The sequence below is a fragment of the Xenia sp. Carnegie-2017 genome, unplaced genomic scaffold (assembly GCF_021976095.1).
Source record: "Xenia sp. Carnegie-2017 unplaced genomic scaffold, XeniaSp_v1 HiC_scaffold_1, whole genome shotgun sequence".
In the NCBI taxonomy this organism is placed as follows: domain Eukaryota; kingdom Metazoa; phylum Cnidaria; class Anthozoa; order Malacalcyonacea; family Xeniidae; genus Xenia; species Xenia sp. Carnegie-2017.
The window spans coordinates 4137452-4153710 of record NW_025813402.1 but is presented as its reverse complement, the minus strand read 5'-3'; the positions used below and the strand labels follow the sequence as shown (position 1 = coordinate 4153710).

The 16259-nt window shown below is 34.0% G+C and overlaps 1 protein-coding gene across 3 annotated transcripts; it reads right to left on the bottom strand.

The window, feature by feature from the left end:
* Positions 1-3854: 3854 nt before the first annotated feature.
* Positions 3855-13311, bottom strand: LOC124440141 (ABC transporter G family member 28-like). Of its 3 annotated transcripts, XM_046990489.1 has the most exons (18): positions 13170-13311; positions 9959-10038; positions 9751-9830; positions 9494-9579; positions 8860-9096; positions 8276-8575; positions 7686-7817; positions 7490-7573; positions 7111-7221; positions 6881-6934; positions 6708-6805; positions 6482-6594; positions 5896-6156; positions 5639-5790; positions 5392-5504; positions 5170-5294; positions 4926-5069; positions 3855-4577 (listed from the first exon to the last, which is right to left on the bottom strand). In XM_046990489.1, the coding sequence occupies exons 2-18, from the start codon at positions 9961-9963 to the stop codon at positions 4294-4296; spliced, it is 2379 nt and encodes a 792-aa protein (XP_046846445.1). In that variant the 5' UTR covers positions 9964-10038; positions 13170-13311; the 3' UTR covers positions 3855-4293. The 3 variants fall into 3 exon arrangements, with proteins under 3 accessions (XP_046846445.1, XP_046846430.1, XP_046846437.1); XM_046990474.1 differs by having other exon boundaries at positions 9751-10038; XM_046990481.1 differs by lacking the exon at positions 13170-13311 and adding an exon at positions 11939-12260 and having other exon boundaries at positions 9751-10038.
* Positions 13312-16259: the final 2948 nt, after the last annotated feature.

Below are 16259 nucleotides of genomic sequence, written 5' to 3'. Positions count from 1 at the left end.
ACGAGCAATGCTTGACCTAAGCCTGTAAATCTAGGATAGTTTGAAAGGCTATAATTGTTTAAATGAATTTTCACAACAATTGGAAAATGGCTGGGAATAAAAATATCGCTTTTTACTATTGTTAATTATTCACCAAATGTACATGAAGTACATGTACAGGTCAAACAATAAAACTTTTAAAGATATATTTAACATGAAATTTTTATACAATTTACAGCAACATATTTTGAGTTTTGCTCATTTAGTCTTGTTGTGTCTATGTTAGCTTTTGTTAATTTTTTTAGCTGTTTTTTTTAAAACAATATCTTGGTTTTATAAAAATGAGCTGGCCATAATAGCATAGAATTCTGGACTTTTTGCAACATTACAGCTATTTGTAATATTTGTAAATTGGTTTAATTTGCAAATTATCATATTTTTAATCGTAATTTTAATCAATGACTACTGCATTTCAGTGTTTGCATTACGAAGTTTAGTTCCAAAATTACGATGTTTAAAATGATAAGTGGGATTATTCAATCTGATTGTTGACAGCAACTGCAAACTCAAATGGCTGTTTTAACATCTGTCGTCTGAAAATTCATTGACCAAGTAAGAAAATTATAGTGAAATATCTGTAATCTGATTGGTTGAGTAGCTGTGAACACTCAAACGTTTAACAACATCTCTCATTTTCAAAAGGTGACTTGAAGGAGCAAATATACGTTTAAATCGTGATAACTTAATTACAATGGGGTAATGAAATCTATAATAAGTGAACTACAAAAGAATTTCTTTCGACAATCACTCAAAATATACTCGTAAAGCGAATTCCAAATTTACAAGCACTACAGGCAAATTTCAGAAAAGTTGTTACTAAGAAATTGGCTTTGTGACTCAAAAAGAATGCATTTTCTGTTGCATTGTTTATTATAGTCATCTTCATTAAAGCAGACTGCTTTAACATTTGAATATTTCTTCTTTGTAAGAAGCATGGAACAAAATCGCACATGATGATACAAGACCTGAAGATACGGTTTTCAGTGTACAATGTTCATGACAAACTAACGTAAAGATTCACGTCATAACGAAAACAAAACAAAATTTAAAATAACAGAACTGTTTTATAGTTAACCAAGACTTGTTTACATGATGAATTCGCATTTAATAAATTAGGCTATTAAACAAAAAGCACAAACATGATTCTTTTTAAGCTACTGAAGCGAAGAAAACGAAAGAAGAAGTTTATTCTCCCAATTCAAATAATTTATTGATTGTCTTGATAAATAATAGAATGTTTTAAAAAATATAACTTTTTAATGCAGGTTATGAGGCATGATGTTTTACCAACAACAATTGAGTGTAATTGTTTAATGGACAATGTCATTGAAATTTGTTGATGTTAGTTGTGATAACTGAACTGCTATATCATCGTGGTTAAGAGTTAAGTCAATATAATAATGTGAAAGAAAATTGGACAGACTTATGATTGCATCTGTTATGTCTGGTCATCTCAATGTGTTCAAGCTCAAGTTCAGCAATTATCCTTAATCACTGTGCTGCCCAAGACTAAATCTAATTATGTCAAGCTTCCTCCATCTGTGATTTTCTTTGTTAATATAGTGCTTTCTGCAAAGAATTCAAAAAAAGCTTCTAAATAGCTTGAGTTTTAGTCCTGGTGCAGTGGTATGCTCATGTCATCAATGTCTTGCATTCTAACTAAGAAACTGATAGACATTTTGAAAATCTTACTGACAAATAGGTTTGATGACGTTAAGTTTACTGGTTTACTTTAAATGGCTTCTTGTATGTTTCTTAATACATGTTTTGAAATTGAGCACATATACTTTATTGTATCTTGCAAGAAAGGACACTGACTTATTATGGAATAGTAGGTTGACATTGGTTTGTTGCTTTCTGGACATAATACAGAATTTTCAAGTCAATTGTAATATCGACATTCTAACCTGAGGATTTTATCATAAATTGTTCACTTTGCCAATTTCAGTTTATACATGACAACGTGGAAAATAAACATATACAAATTTTTGAACGGAATCAACAGATTTAGGATGGTAGGTAACTATCAGAAAAGATAAATCATTAAAGGATTTATGGTGAATGACATAAATGAGTTAGAATTTGTTTTATTTACAGAATAAAGCTTTCATCGATTCATGCGATAATTAGAAACAAAGGAGTTCCATTATCAAAACTATTGAGTTTTCATCTGATATATATTTAGCGATTTGAACCACAATGCTACAGGTAGACTACAATGTCTATAAACGTTAAAAATTATATGAGATAAAATGCGCCAAAATGTTTGTGCAATGTCCATTCCAAAGACATACTGTCAGAGAAACGAAACACATTACAGTGAGGTAGTGAAGTTTTGATGAGAAGATTTTCAGAAAAAGGATTCATATATGGCTGATAGCAAGCTGATGATGTCTTCTTCAATGATCAAATTTTGAACTACTGCAGCTTGCGTCTTTCAAGAAATGTCAATAATTTGACATGCAGATGGCAAAAGATAACCTCCGTTCTTTTGTCAAAGAATCAAAGATGTACATAGTATCTTTTAGTTTCTTTGAAATAAATCCACATCTCCTTTACTTTATACCGAATACAAAATTATATTATTAAAAACAATTTGCTATAGTAAAATTACTGCAAAACATCACAATTTGTTGCAACATAGTCTTGTGCATGGACCACGAGGAGCTTTTCTACATATTTTTAGGGAGTGATCTATGAATTTGCTCCCTCTCCTTTGCTTGAAAAACACTCACACTTACCGGTAGCCACGTAATATTAACTGCAAGCCAAAATGTCAGAAAAAGTTATTTATAGAAATGGGCATGTGACTGAAATATCTAGCATTTTCTGCATGCATGTTTATTGAAATATAGGAAACTTTTCTTTAAAGCAGATCTGCTTTAACATTTAAATATTTCTTCTTTTCTTAAAGTTTATCTTGGTAACGATTTATTACACACTGATAATAAAACTATTTTATAGGAATTAATGGTTTGTGTACAAATAATTAATGAGATACAAACACAAACAATTTACTTTGATGACAAATTGAAACTTAAATTTAAGCGACGACATTACTCTCATTGAATGGAAGTTAACTACATGATTTTAACTTTGAGGCACACAAGATTGAATTTGCCTTTAATAAATTAGGCATCAAACAAAAAAAGCACGAACACATTAATTTCTTTTTAAGCTACTGACGCGAAGAGAACGAAAGAAGAAGTTAATTCTCCCAATTAAAATAATCTTACCTGTTTTGTAGCTGCATGAATTATATAAGTTTCAGAATAAATGCTCGTTAAAGGCTATATTTTTAATGCAGTTTATCAGTGCATGATTGCACTCAATAAACAACAAAATAGCATATCGTTTAACTTCTTTTACTGTTTTCATCAGATAAATTTAAATGCACATCGTAGAAAATACTTTGAACTGTTGAGCTACAATATTAAAAACTGGCTGATATGTCATTAAATTTGAAATTTATCGTTTCCATGCCATCAAGTTAAAGCTTTAACACATTATTAACTAAAACACTTACTGCCACAAAGTGATTCTTGCTTTGATGTGTAGACTTTCAGAAAAAGAATGAAGGCAATGAGCAAAAGCTTAATTGAGCGATAACTCATTTTTGACGTCCGGGCGGGTTGCGTCTAGCTCTTAGCATTAAAGGAATGTTGTATCTGACAGTAACAGACAAGTTCGGTGTCGTTATCTTAGAATCAAACAAAGACTTTCTTAGACGAATTTGTTGTTGTTTTTCAGAATCAAACAAAGACTTTCTTTATATTTTCTTAATTCCATGCATTAACTGAATACCTCGCACAAAATTAATTTGCTGTTTTGATTGAATCTATTACGTATTGGGGTTGTTATAATACATAATATTATGGTTTACATTGGTATGTTGTGCATTGGACATAATAGGAAGATTTTTCAAGTAAATTGTAATATCGACATCATTCTAACCTGAAGATTTTATCATAAATTGTTCACTTTGTCAAATTCATTGAAGGTATATAATTGATAGTTAATTTTATTCATATGACATGAAAAGTTACCAAGACAAAAAAGTAACAGGTGTCACAGCTTACAGAACACTATGTCGTTATAATATTTTTGTTACTACTAGCTATAAAAACTACTAGCTATAAAAACGTTGAAGACACGATGAGCAATGATGTTTTCCTTGCCTTCACTGAAATTTTTTATTACTACGCTATGATATATACGAGTTATACCTTTGCAAAACTATCCTCTTGCTTTGTTTTATTGCTGTTTTCCACGATTTGTAAACAACAAAAACAATAAAGCAAACAAACGATAAACGAAAGCCATGATAACAATCATTCCCAAACAGAAAGAATAGTTTCCATCTAAACTGTAATGATCTTGAAAAGCGATGCCGTCACGTTTTGGACGATCAACTTCAGGATAACGTAATGCTTCCTTTTCAAACAGGGCTTCGACAAACCAACGGATAAATGAAAGGTTGTAAGCAAGTGGTCCAAAAAATGTTAATTTGTCTAGCTTGCATAGAGTAGGAGAAAAACCTGGAAAATATAAATGAAAGCCAAATTACATAAGAAATAAATTGTTCATATATTTATTAATATTTCTGAAAAAAATTGTGACTACATCTGTTGACTGAGATAGTGGTCAGAATAAGTTTTTGAGTCGCATTATTTTATCTAACTGTCGAAAAAATTGCGTCGTATGTCAAATTTGCTTTGCAAGTTGAAAGCAACGATAATTTATCGTAAAAATCGAAAAATTTTTGCATAGAAAGATTTTGGCTGATTATCATAACGTACGTCTAACAACAATCATAAAACTGGTCTTGACCTTTGTATTACCTGTATTATATGAATATTCAGGAGAAAATATTTAATCAAACTTACCAGACAACATAGCCATAACTAATACTACAACGACAGATGCCATTTGGGAACTCTTAGGATTAAATATTGTGGATATTGCATAACCAATTCCGGAGCAGCAAAACTGAGCACAAAATACAGCTATGTAATGCGCCGCAAGATAGGCTGAAAATGTGAGAAAGGTTTAGTTGACAGAAACATGTTATCATCGTAAGAGGTTATTTTGATGATTTTTGTAATTGAAGTTTCTTCACTTTTTACTTACATCTAGGTGAGGTAAGAGTGTATAGAAAGCTCAGGTAGACCAATGGCATAATCAATAAGATGGGAATTTGGGAAAAGTTTACAGCAAGGAAATAGCTAAAACGGTTAACACCAGAAGCACTTTCTCTGAAGATAAAATACAAATCAAAGACATTAACGTTAAAATTTCCTATAAATTTAGAAAAATCAATAAATTTAAGATCAGTAATCTTTTCATAGCTACCTCCAAAATGTAGTTCGGTGATTTCCAAAACATCTCAGAGATGCTAACATTGTCGTCAAACCAATAGCCATTCCACTCATTCTTGTCAAACCAGTAAACTTTTCTAAAGTTACCTTTATTGAATGTTCAAAAATAAAACTTGATGGTTAAATAAAAATTATATAATAAAACTTAATTTCGCAATATTAGCTATGTGTTGATTTAAAAATAATTTTGCTTGATGGTCTTCAATTTAGAAAAATTTTACCTCAAGATAAAGAGCTCCAAGAACAGCCCCAGCAAAGAAAACAAGAAATGTATCAATTAACAAAGTTTTTCTTGATCGATATTGAAGAATAAATTCTCTTTGAGTGAATATGAGAAGCTGAATAAACGGATTAGGAAGAACACGTTTTTTTACTGAAATAAAAAAAGCAAAGATCAAAGATTTATGAACAGCAAAGATCAAATTAGGGAAAATCTGATCAAAAATATTTGTGCTTTACTTTTATTATTACTCTTTACCTTTAGGTTTGGGTTGTTCTTCGTCATGACTGGAGATCATAGTACTTTGTGAGTGGTCATTCCAGGCATTAAATAGATCAATTTCTCCATTTTTAGATGACTCAACTGAGCCACCAATCACATCCATATAAAAGTCAGCCGGATTAACATTTGCAGGTGTTTTAAATCCGAGGTTTGAAAAGTATTCCTCTGCGTTAGGTACGTTGCCTTGATAAACTGTTTTACCGCCAGGACCAAGAAGCAAAATGTTGTGAAACATTCCTGAAAATTGATAAATGCAGATTAACAATCACATGAAAAAAGTTGTATTTTTTAACTGCGCTGTACATAGTTTTATTGTATGACTGGCACACACAGGCTTAGAATGATCAAATGAGACTATTTCATGAATTAGAAAGTACTGCATTGGGAACTTGTCAAGATTGCTTTTTTGTGTTGAACATGAATGCATACTTCAACATTTTATTATATTTGGTTTTAAAACGAAAATTTAAAATTGTGGCCCTGTCTTCCGTGTCTGGGCATGTCAACAACATAAACAATATGATCATATAGCCGTAGCTAACAAAACCATTTAAATACTTACGAAATATTTCAAAACGAGGTTGATGTATGACGCACAACACCGTCAATTTTCCTTGCTCAGCTACTTTTCGTAGTGATCTCAACACAGACAAACTTGATGTACTGTCTAAACCACTGAAGTAATGGAATAAAAATAAAAATTCGTATGATAGAATCAAATCCTTTTTAATAAACTATTCAATGCTTTTTTTGAGAGGTCACAATAAACTTTTAATGTTTATATGTACCTGGTAGGTTCATCCAAAAAAAGCAAAGTTGGATCAGCAATCAATTCCATTCCAATGTTTACTCTTTTTCGTTGTCCTCCAGAAATTCCTCTTGTTTCCTCAATTTATTAGTATATGTATTTTTATAAATCCTCTCTACTGGCAGAGAGAGAGACTTACTTTTTAAGGCTTACCTCATCCCCGATAAGCGAGTCAGCAACGTGAGAAATTTCAAGTATGTTCAGTGTCTACAAAATTTCAGAGAGAAGTAAAATGACAGGTCATAAAAGCGGGAACGCTATTACTTTAATTGAATGCTCAAAGCAGAACAATGAAATTTTATAACTGATGTAGATTTGTCATTTTGGTGTTCATCGGTGAAGAAATGAAAAGAATAATTTTCTTTTATAGTTAATAAATGTACCTCCTTTATTTTCAACTCGATGGTTGCTTTTTTAGTTTCAGATGGTAAACGTAACATTGCTTGGTAATATAAAACTTCATAAACCGTGAGATTCCTATGCATCGTATCTTCCTGTTAAAAATACATCAATGTTGTCATTTCAATGTTGAAAGTGCAAAGATGTGCAGCATTAAACTCTTGCAAACTTATAACTCTGCTACTTTCCAGGTTAACTCTTGAAGGCCTTATACTGCTGTGCTCTTTCCTCTACCTTCCTCTCCCCATACTTTGGTTCTCCTACAACTGTTTCAAATGTGTTGAACCCCAACAAACAACACACTGATAAGAAACAAGAACTATTCATCTGGACAGTAAATCAAGAAATTAAAAACAAAATAACCTGAGGCACAAATCCTGTTATAGATCTAAATTCTTTTATTCCTGTTACAGCTTCACCGTTGAATAATATTTTTCCAGTTCTTATCTAGAACACAAATCAAAATAATACAGTTAATTCTATTGAAATATTTCAGTTTTTAGTTTTCAATGCATCAAAATGAATATCATAATTTGAAAAATTAAATATTTCATCATACCCCGTAATAAGCTTTACCACTCAGCGTGTTGAGGAAAGTCGTTTTACCGGCTCCTGATGGTCCCATTACAGCAGTTACCTCTCCTGAGCGTACATGACCTGTGACTCCTTGTAATACAACCTTTCTGCTTCCCTAAAAAAAAAAAAAATATGAAAAATCCTAATCTAGGAAAAACTTTGGAAATTGTGGGATGTCAGAAATTATCCCTTTAGCATGTTTACTTTTTTGGTTTGTGGATGAGATTGAGCTATTGTGTCTACGATTTGAAAACATGACTTTCACTAAGAGAAAGATAATACGTAACTATCACGATAAAAAAAGCTCTATGTACGATTTCAAAGGACAGTATTTCAAATTAAGACCGAGAACTCTAACTTAGAATTGCGTACATATTATATTTTTTAAATATAAAATAACAACAAGACAGCGCGTACACTAATTGGTTTATTGCTGAGTTTGCATTTTAGTTAGCATTGGCCGGTGTCCGGCCCTGCATGTGCAAACCGACCTATGGCACTGATCTAGCTTTGTCAATTAAATAAAATAATTTGCAGAATTTCCAAAACACTCATCTATACAAAAACACTTACAGACTTTAACGTCAGACCCAAGTTTTCAAAGCTTATGTCAATGGTGTATTTCTCAGTTTCATGAAAGCGGTTTTCATCTTCCTTTACAATGTTTTGCATTCTGCCAAAGTCAACGCTGACAAACTCTTTTGACAAAAAACTTTCTCCATTTCGAAGTCGATTGTAATAGAGCTTGACTTTATTCCATTTATTATACAACACCAGTAGAGTTGTTAAGATTAGGACAATAAAAAGAATTACTAATGGAGAAATGAAGTTGATGATCGGTGCAGAGCTTTTCTTTTTACAACTTGTAAGCCACTGTAAAAAATATTAGGAAAAAAATAGTAATGTTAAAATGTTTATCCTTGATTTGCCGTTTAACATCATCCGCCACTTTCGGATACGTTGAGGTACAATAGGATGTATATGAGTACATTTATAGTCTCGAGTGTTTAAAATATAGCACGCCCTAAGACTTAGACGAACTTCAGTGTCCTAGGCTACAAATTATAAAATTTGAATTGCAAAAATATGAGAAAATTAATATCCTCATTCTCTCAACATCTCAGGCATTATTACAAATTAATAAAAATTATACTTGCCGGGCAAGGATCAGGCGCAGTACTACCTGGACGACAGTAGTACCCAGGCTCACATGGTTTTTTATCATTCGGTGTAGGACAATAGTAGCCTTCAGGACAAGGTTTAGGTTCGTCAGTACCGCCACATAAACAATTTTTATCTTCAACGTCGTTACATTTTCTTACAGAAGTGTTCAGTATTAGTGGAGGTTCATTTTTACCACAGCACACGCCAAAACCACCACATTGAATTTTATTCTGTGGACGTAAGGAGAAAAATAAAACATCGTTAATTGACACTACTATAAACATTTTCATAAATTTACAAAGATCAAACATGAACAAGTCCAAACAAAAACATAAGATTTGATCATTTTGTCTATGGATGGTTTTTTCCCAGGCAGTGTCAGTCCACTTCCAAGGCAGTTCAATCAAGGCCAGTGCCATATTAACCAATGGGTGCAGTGGGTCCATGCGCAGGCACCCAAAAGTTAAATCTATGCTATCATATAACAGTAAAAATAATTTCGGACTAAATAATCAGCTCTATTTATCATTTTAAATGAAGCGTGACATCTATATAACTTTTATAAATAAACTTAAGCTGATCTAAAGTAACAACGATGGACTTGAACTATACGATACGGATACCTACCCCTTCAAGCTTCTTTTTCTTTGGTACACAGTAAGCTCCTGATGGACAGGGTATAAGACAGTATTGTTTAGGTGGACAGAAGAATCCTAAATTTTCAAATGAATTTTCTTCACAAAATAAGTTTTGTCAAACAATTTGTTTATAATTTAGTTATATTTTTAAGGATGAGTGAAAAGTATAATTAGGATTCAGATACAATTTTTGCGGAAGCCATATTCCTCAACTGGCTGATGGAGTTTTCAGAAATGTTTACCAACCTGAAGGACAAGGTTTGGGTTGAGGATTTGGTTCACTTAGATTCAAGTAAAATCCACCTGCACAAGCTTGAGTACGCCAACTATGAACACAATCTTTTTTAGGATCAAACTGAGCACGATACGAAACGGATGTATTTAGCTGATTATCAATGATTTTAGTGTTATTGAAGCTCATGGGTTTTTTTGATTTCACACAAAATTGTATTACTTCATTTTCACCAGCAAATGGACAACATTGATGTGTATATTCCGGAGGACAACAACCACCAGGGGGAGATCGAGGCTTTCCTACATAACAATATGCATCATCTACAGTTTCATCGTCAATGTACATCACATACAGTACAAATCAATCTCAACGGTAAATAACAGTAAATTTTAAGTAAAAAATTGACTTTTTCAAACATTTTCCAGAGCTGTCGTACGTTTTTAGTTGTACTCTTGTAACGAATACAAAGTGTAAACCACAGAAACAAGTTCAACAAAAATTAGTTACTTTAATTAATTAGATACTCCATTTGTACGAGGCATATGCTGTGATTACATTTCTCAACACTATAAAAGGGGATGTGAATGAAAGCAAAAGAAGTTTTTACAATCGGACCACAGTGCTTGTTGTATTTGCTCAGCACGTTACTCACCAATAAAATTTGTCTTGTCGAAGTTTCTAAAACGTCTTTATGATGTATAACAGTCTTTTTATTGATTTCTAGTTATCTTTTCTTTTGTGATACGAAAGGTGTTGCCTGTATTGTGTGGTGTGCCCCAGCTAGACTTCGCCCTTAGCTAATCAATAGGCTATATTTTAGTTATGGAGTCAAGTTTTTTTGAGTACCTAATATTGGTGTATTGACTGCAGAAAACCAAAAATAATACTATTGTGTAATATTGCAAGGTAGTACTATCAAAATCTGTTTTTTTATAAGATTTTATCAAAAAAATTCGCAAGTAATGTTTAAATTTCCCAAAAGACGATTCTCTTCAAAACACTTTCTTGTCCGACACCGTTTGACAAGTTAATATTTTTGCCTGACAACGCTGCTAACTTTCAATTTTTTTGAGTGCGAGTCCCACCCAATCCTCTCTCTTCCTTAGGAGAGGCTGCACAAAGCCCCCTCTCCTCCTTAAAAAGACACTTCCCCAACCCCCTCTCCTCCTTAGGACACACACCCCTCAACCTCCTTAGGACATACTTCCCCAACTCCCTTTCCTCCTTAGGACATACTTCCCCAACTCCCTCTCTTCCTTAGGACATACTTCCCCAACCCCCTCTCCTCCTTAGGACATGCTTCCCCTGTTAGAGATACATAAGAATGAAGGAGCTTTAATTCCTGGAATTTGATCGTTCAAATTAAGATAATTACCATACAACAGAAAACCTAATTATGAAACGTAAATTGACAGACTGAATGGTCGAACTGATATCGTTTAAATACTTATTCTTTACCAAATCATTTCACATGCGTAAAACCGGTCATCATCATCATCATATCTTTTCGCGTTTTTGTTACGCGTGTTGTAGCAATCAGTCGAAATCAGGGACGGCATGTGAAGCCTTGCTACTTGTCCCCCACCAAATTTCCCTCACATGGCTTTGGTTAACCCGGGCTAGGTTTACAGACACATTGCCAAATGTGCCACGAGCCGGGATTGAACCCCCGCTGTCTGACTTACAGCTCACGCAATTAACAATTCAGCCACCTGCCCCACTTTTCGTTAAAGTGCAGCAGTTTCGCATCTAATTAGTGCAAGGAAAAATAGATTATTCTAGTTGTGAAATTTGACCTCTCTGTGGTTTATACATAACAACGTAGAAAATAAACATGTAAAACTTTTTGAACGGAATCAACAGATTTAGGATGGTGGGTAACTATCATGCGAAAACAAGCATTAAATGACCATATTAGCAAACTCGAGAGTTATATGAATTATGAAGTCTGATTAGTAATTACAAGCACCTCATAAGCTGTTAATCGACGCATTTATAGTGAGAAACAAAGGAGTACTTTGTTAAAACTATCTCACTGTTTCCATCTGATATATTTAAGCGATGAACCAAATGCTACAGGTAGACTAAAAATGTCCATAAGCTTTTGAGGCATTATATTACATAAAAATGCGCGGGAAATGGGTGTGACAAATAAAATGTCGTTTCCTCGCTACATAAAGGATCGACTTAAATACTTACTGTCACAAAGTGATTCTTGCTTCGATGAGAAGATTTTCAGAAAAAGGATGAGTGCAATGAGCGAAAGCTTTGAATGACTCATTCTTCAATCACTCAATTTTGACTACTGCAGCTTGCGTCTTACTGTAGAATGTCAATAATGTTGACATGCAGACTGGCGAAAGATAATCTCCGTATCGATTTCTCAGAATCAAACTTGAAAAAGTATATCCTTAACACATCCGTTTGAATTTCTTTGAATTTGTCACCTCCTCTTACTTTATACCGAATACAAAATTATATTATTAAAAAACAATTTGCTATAGTAAAATTACTGCAAAAACATCACAATTTGTTGCAACATAGTCTTGTGCATGGACCACGAGGAGCTTTTCTACATATTTTTAGGGGGGGAGTGATCTATGAATTTGCTCCCCTCTCCTTTGCTTGAAAAACACTCACACTTACCGGTAGCCACGTAATATTAACTGCAAGCCAAAATGTCAGAAAAAGTTATTTATAGAAATGGGCATGTGACTGAAATATCTAGCATTTTCTGCATGCATGTTTATTGAAATATAGGAAACTTTTCTTTAAAGCAGATCTGCTTTAACATTTAAATATTTCTTCTTTTCTTAAAATATATCTTGGTAACGATTTATTACACACTGATAATAAAACTATTTTATAGGAATTAATGGTTTGTGTACAAATAATTAATGAGATGCAAACACGAACAATTTACTTTGATGACGAATTGAAACTTAAATTTAAGCGACGACATCACTCTCTTTCAGTGGAAGTTAACCACTTGATTTTAACTTTGAGGCACACAAGACTAAATTCGCATTTAATAAATTAGGCATTAAACAAAAAAAGCACAAACACATTAATTTCTTTTTAAGCTACTGACGCGAATAGAACGAAAGAAGAAGTTTATTCTCTCAATTAAAATAATCCTACCTGTTTTGCAGCTGCATGAATTATAGAGTTTCAGAATAAACGCTCGTTAAAGGCTATATTTTTAATGCAGTTAATCAGTACATGATTGCACTCAACAAACAACAAAATAGCATATCGTTTAACTTCTTTTACTGTTTTCATTAGATAAATTCAAATGCACATCGTAGAAAATACTTTGAACAGCTGAGCTACAATATTAAAAACTGGCTGAAATGTCATTAAATTTGAAATTTATCGTTTCCATGCCATGGAGTTAAAGCTTTAACACATTATTAACTAAAACACTTACTGCCACAAAGTGATTCTTGCATTGATGTGTAGACTGTCAGAAAAAGAATGAAGGCAAAGAGCAAAAGCTTAATTGAGTGATAACTCATTTTTGACGTCCGGGCGGGTTGCGTCTAGCTCTTAGCATGAAAGAAATGTTGTATCTTGTAGTATAGTTATTATGCAAATTATTAGTATTTCGTACGTCATACAACCTATATTACATTTAAGTAATGATCTATATATAAGTAACATGACTAAGCAACAAAAGGGGAGAAATCTCACAATATTACATCTGGCGACAAAGATTACGAAGGGACGAAGAAATACGATTTGATCCTGAGAAAGATACAACATTTCCAACATGACAGCTTTGCCTAGCTTCCCGACGTTCAACCTAGAAGAACCAGACCTTAGAAAAGCTTGGGGAAAATACGTATCAAGATTGGAGAATTTGTTGTTGGCAATGAACATCACAAACGCCGCAAGAAAGATGGCGATGCTCCTGCACTATGTCGGTGAAGACGTTAATGAGATATTCGAAACTTTAGAAATTGACGAGCCAGATAGAGAAGAAGATGCTTTTAGAAAAGCGGAGAAAGCGTTACGAAATTACTTCACTCCACAGAAGAATATAGAATTCGAAGTTTATAAGTTTCGTCAAGCGAAACAACTCCCAGGAGAAAACATATCCGCGTACTATACGAGATTGAAAAATTTTGGCCAAATCCTGCGAATTTCATGAAGAAAGCAGAGAGATAAAAACTCAGATCATACAAAATGGTTCATCTTCAAAATTGCGGAGAAAAGCGTTAGCAGACCCCGAAATAACGATGGAGAAATTAATACAAATGGGAAAAACAATGGAGATGTCAAAAACACAAGCAGAAGGCATTGAAAGCACGAATCGAATTTGGCATAAAAGAAAGCAGTTCAAGAGGCCCACGGAAAAAACCTCAAATGCTTCCGAATATTCATCGAAGATCAAATGCAAATTTTGTGCGCGTGAACATCGTCCAGGGAAAACAAATTGCCCGGCATATGGAAAGAAATGTCGACAGTGTTTAAAGTGGAACCATTTTCAAGTTTGCTGCTATGAGAATCGAAGAGGCAAAGATCGGATGCAAGACAATTATCCAAGTTCTCGCGCTGAATCAACAAAGCGAAACGGACAGATAAAACGTAAGGAGACATTTTTTGTTGGAGACATTTTTTGTTGTTAATGGGAATACGGGTTGCTTGATAAGCAGGAAAAGTTCTCAAAAATTGGGCCTGGTACAAATAGTTGCATCCATAGTAGGCACTACAAAGTCTAAACAGGAACCCGTTAAAGAAAAGGCGCAAAAAAAAGTGAGAGAAGATACCAAAGTGGAAGAGCTAATTAACAAATATCAAGAAGTCTTTCAAGGACTGGGAAAATTGAAAGGGTTTCAAGTTCATCTACACGTAAATAAGGACGTACAACCTATCGCACAACCTCATCGTCGGGTGCCGTTTCATGAGAAAAGACTTGGAGAAACAGTTAAAACGAGACGAAGAACGCGGAGTCATAGAGAAAACGGATGGACCAACACCTTGGGTTTCACCAGTCGTGGTCGTACCAAAACAAAAAGGGGAGGTCCGAGTTTGTATAGATATGCGACAAGTAAACAAAGCAATAAAGAGAGAACGACACTTGACTCCGACGATTGGTGAAATTATAAGTGATCTAAATGGTGCTGTATGGTTTAGCAAATTGGACTTAAATCAAGGCTATAACCAGTTAGAGCTTGATGCAGAATCAAGATATTTGACAACCTTCTCAACACACATTGGTCTACGGAGATTTCGACGTTTGAATTTTGGAATAAACTGTGCTGCAGAGATATTCCAAAATGCCATTAGAGAAACGTTGAATGGACTGAGAGGCGTGATTAATATCAGTGATGACATTATGGTTTTTGGCGTAGACGAGAAAGATCACGATGCAAATTTGAACGCGGTATTACAACGAATTAAAGATCGAGGACTAACTCTTAAGAAGGAGAAATGTCTGTTTAAGAAAAGAAGTTTAATATTCCAAGGGTATGTGTTCTCAGAGAATGGTATTGTGCCGGATCCCAATAAAGTGAGAGCAATTAAGGAATGCACAAATCCTAAAGATCTCGGAGAAGTACGAAGTTTGTTAGGCATGACCAATTTTTGCTGTCGATTTATTCCACATTATGCCACAATTACGGAGCCGTTACGTCGACTTATCAAGAAAGATGCCCCATTCGTGTGGACAAGAGAACAAGACGACACAATGAAAGCCCTACGGAAAGCATTAACAGATGGGCCAGAAAGTGCGTATTTCGATCCGGATAGTGATACGGAGGTTTTCACAGAGGCTAGTCTAGTTGGTATTGCAGCAGTCTTGGCGCAGAGGAAAAAGGGAGAAGAAAAAAGGAAAATAATTGCTTACGCTAGTAAATCACTAACTACCACAGAGAAAAATTATTCCCACTTGGAAAGAGAAGCTTTAGCTATAGTATGGGCCTGCGAACATTTTCATTTATATTTGTTTGGAGGAAAATTCACCATCGTCACTGATCACAAGCCGCTGGTGAAAATATACACAAATCCATCATCAAAGCCATCTGCGAGATTAGAACGATGGGCTTTACGATTGCAACCATATGATTTTGAAATCTGTTTTCAACCTGGAACTCAAAATCCTGCAGATTTTCTCTCACGTCATCCCTTATCTGATGAGAAACTAAACAACCGGCAAGAGAAAGTAGCAGAAGAATTTGTTAATTACGTTACACAGAACTCGGTTCCAAGAACAATCAGCAGGAAAGATCTGGAAGAAGCTACAAGAGAAGACATTACTCTTCGAGCAGTAATTCAAGCCATTGAAACAGGTAGATGGTTTGAGAGTTCAAAGATGGTAGGAGTAAATCAAGCAGAATTTAGTTCATATGAGAAAACTAAAAATGAACTTTGCATATCTTCGGGTATAATTCTACGAAAACATCAAATAATCATACCAGAAAGTTTACGAGAGAAAGTAGTGAACATTGCTCATGAAGGTCATATGGGAATGTCAAAAACGAAAGCGTTATTACGTGAAAAGGTATGGTTTCCACGT

What these genes read in the sequence shown, in the direction of transcription:
- LOC124440141 (XM_046990474.1), bottom strand. Translation starts at nt 13,257, where the DNA reads ATGAGTTATCACTCAATTAAGCTTTTGCTCTTTGCCTTCATTCTTTTT. An exon ending in GTGGTAAAGCTTATTACGGG is followed by an intron (nt 7,574 to 7,685) that starts GTATGATGAAAT and finishes TTTGTGTTCTAG; the next exon opens with ATAAGAACTGGAAAAATATT. An exon ending in CACCGAACTACATTTTGGAG is followed by an intron (nt 5,295 to 5,391) that starts GTAGCTATGAAA and finishes TTTTATCTTCAG; the next exon opens with AGAAAGTGCTTCTGGTGTTA.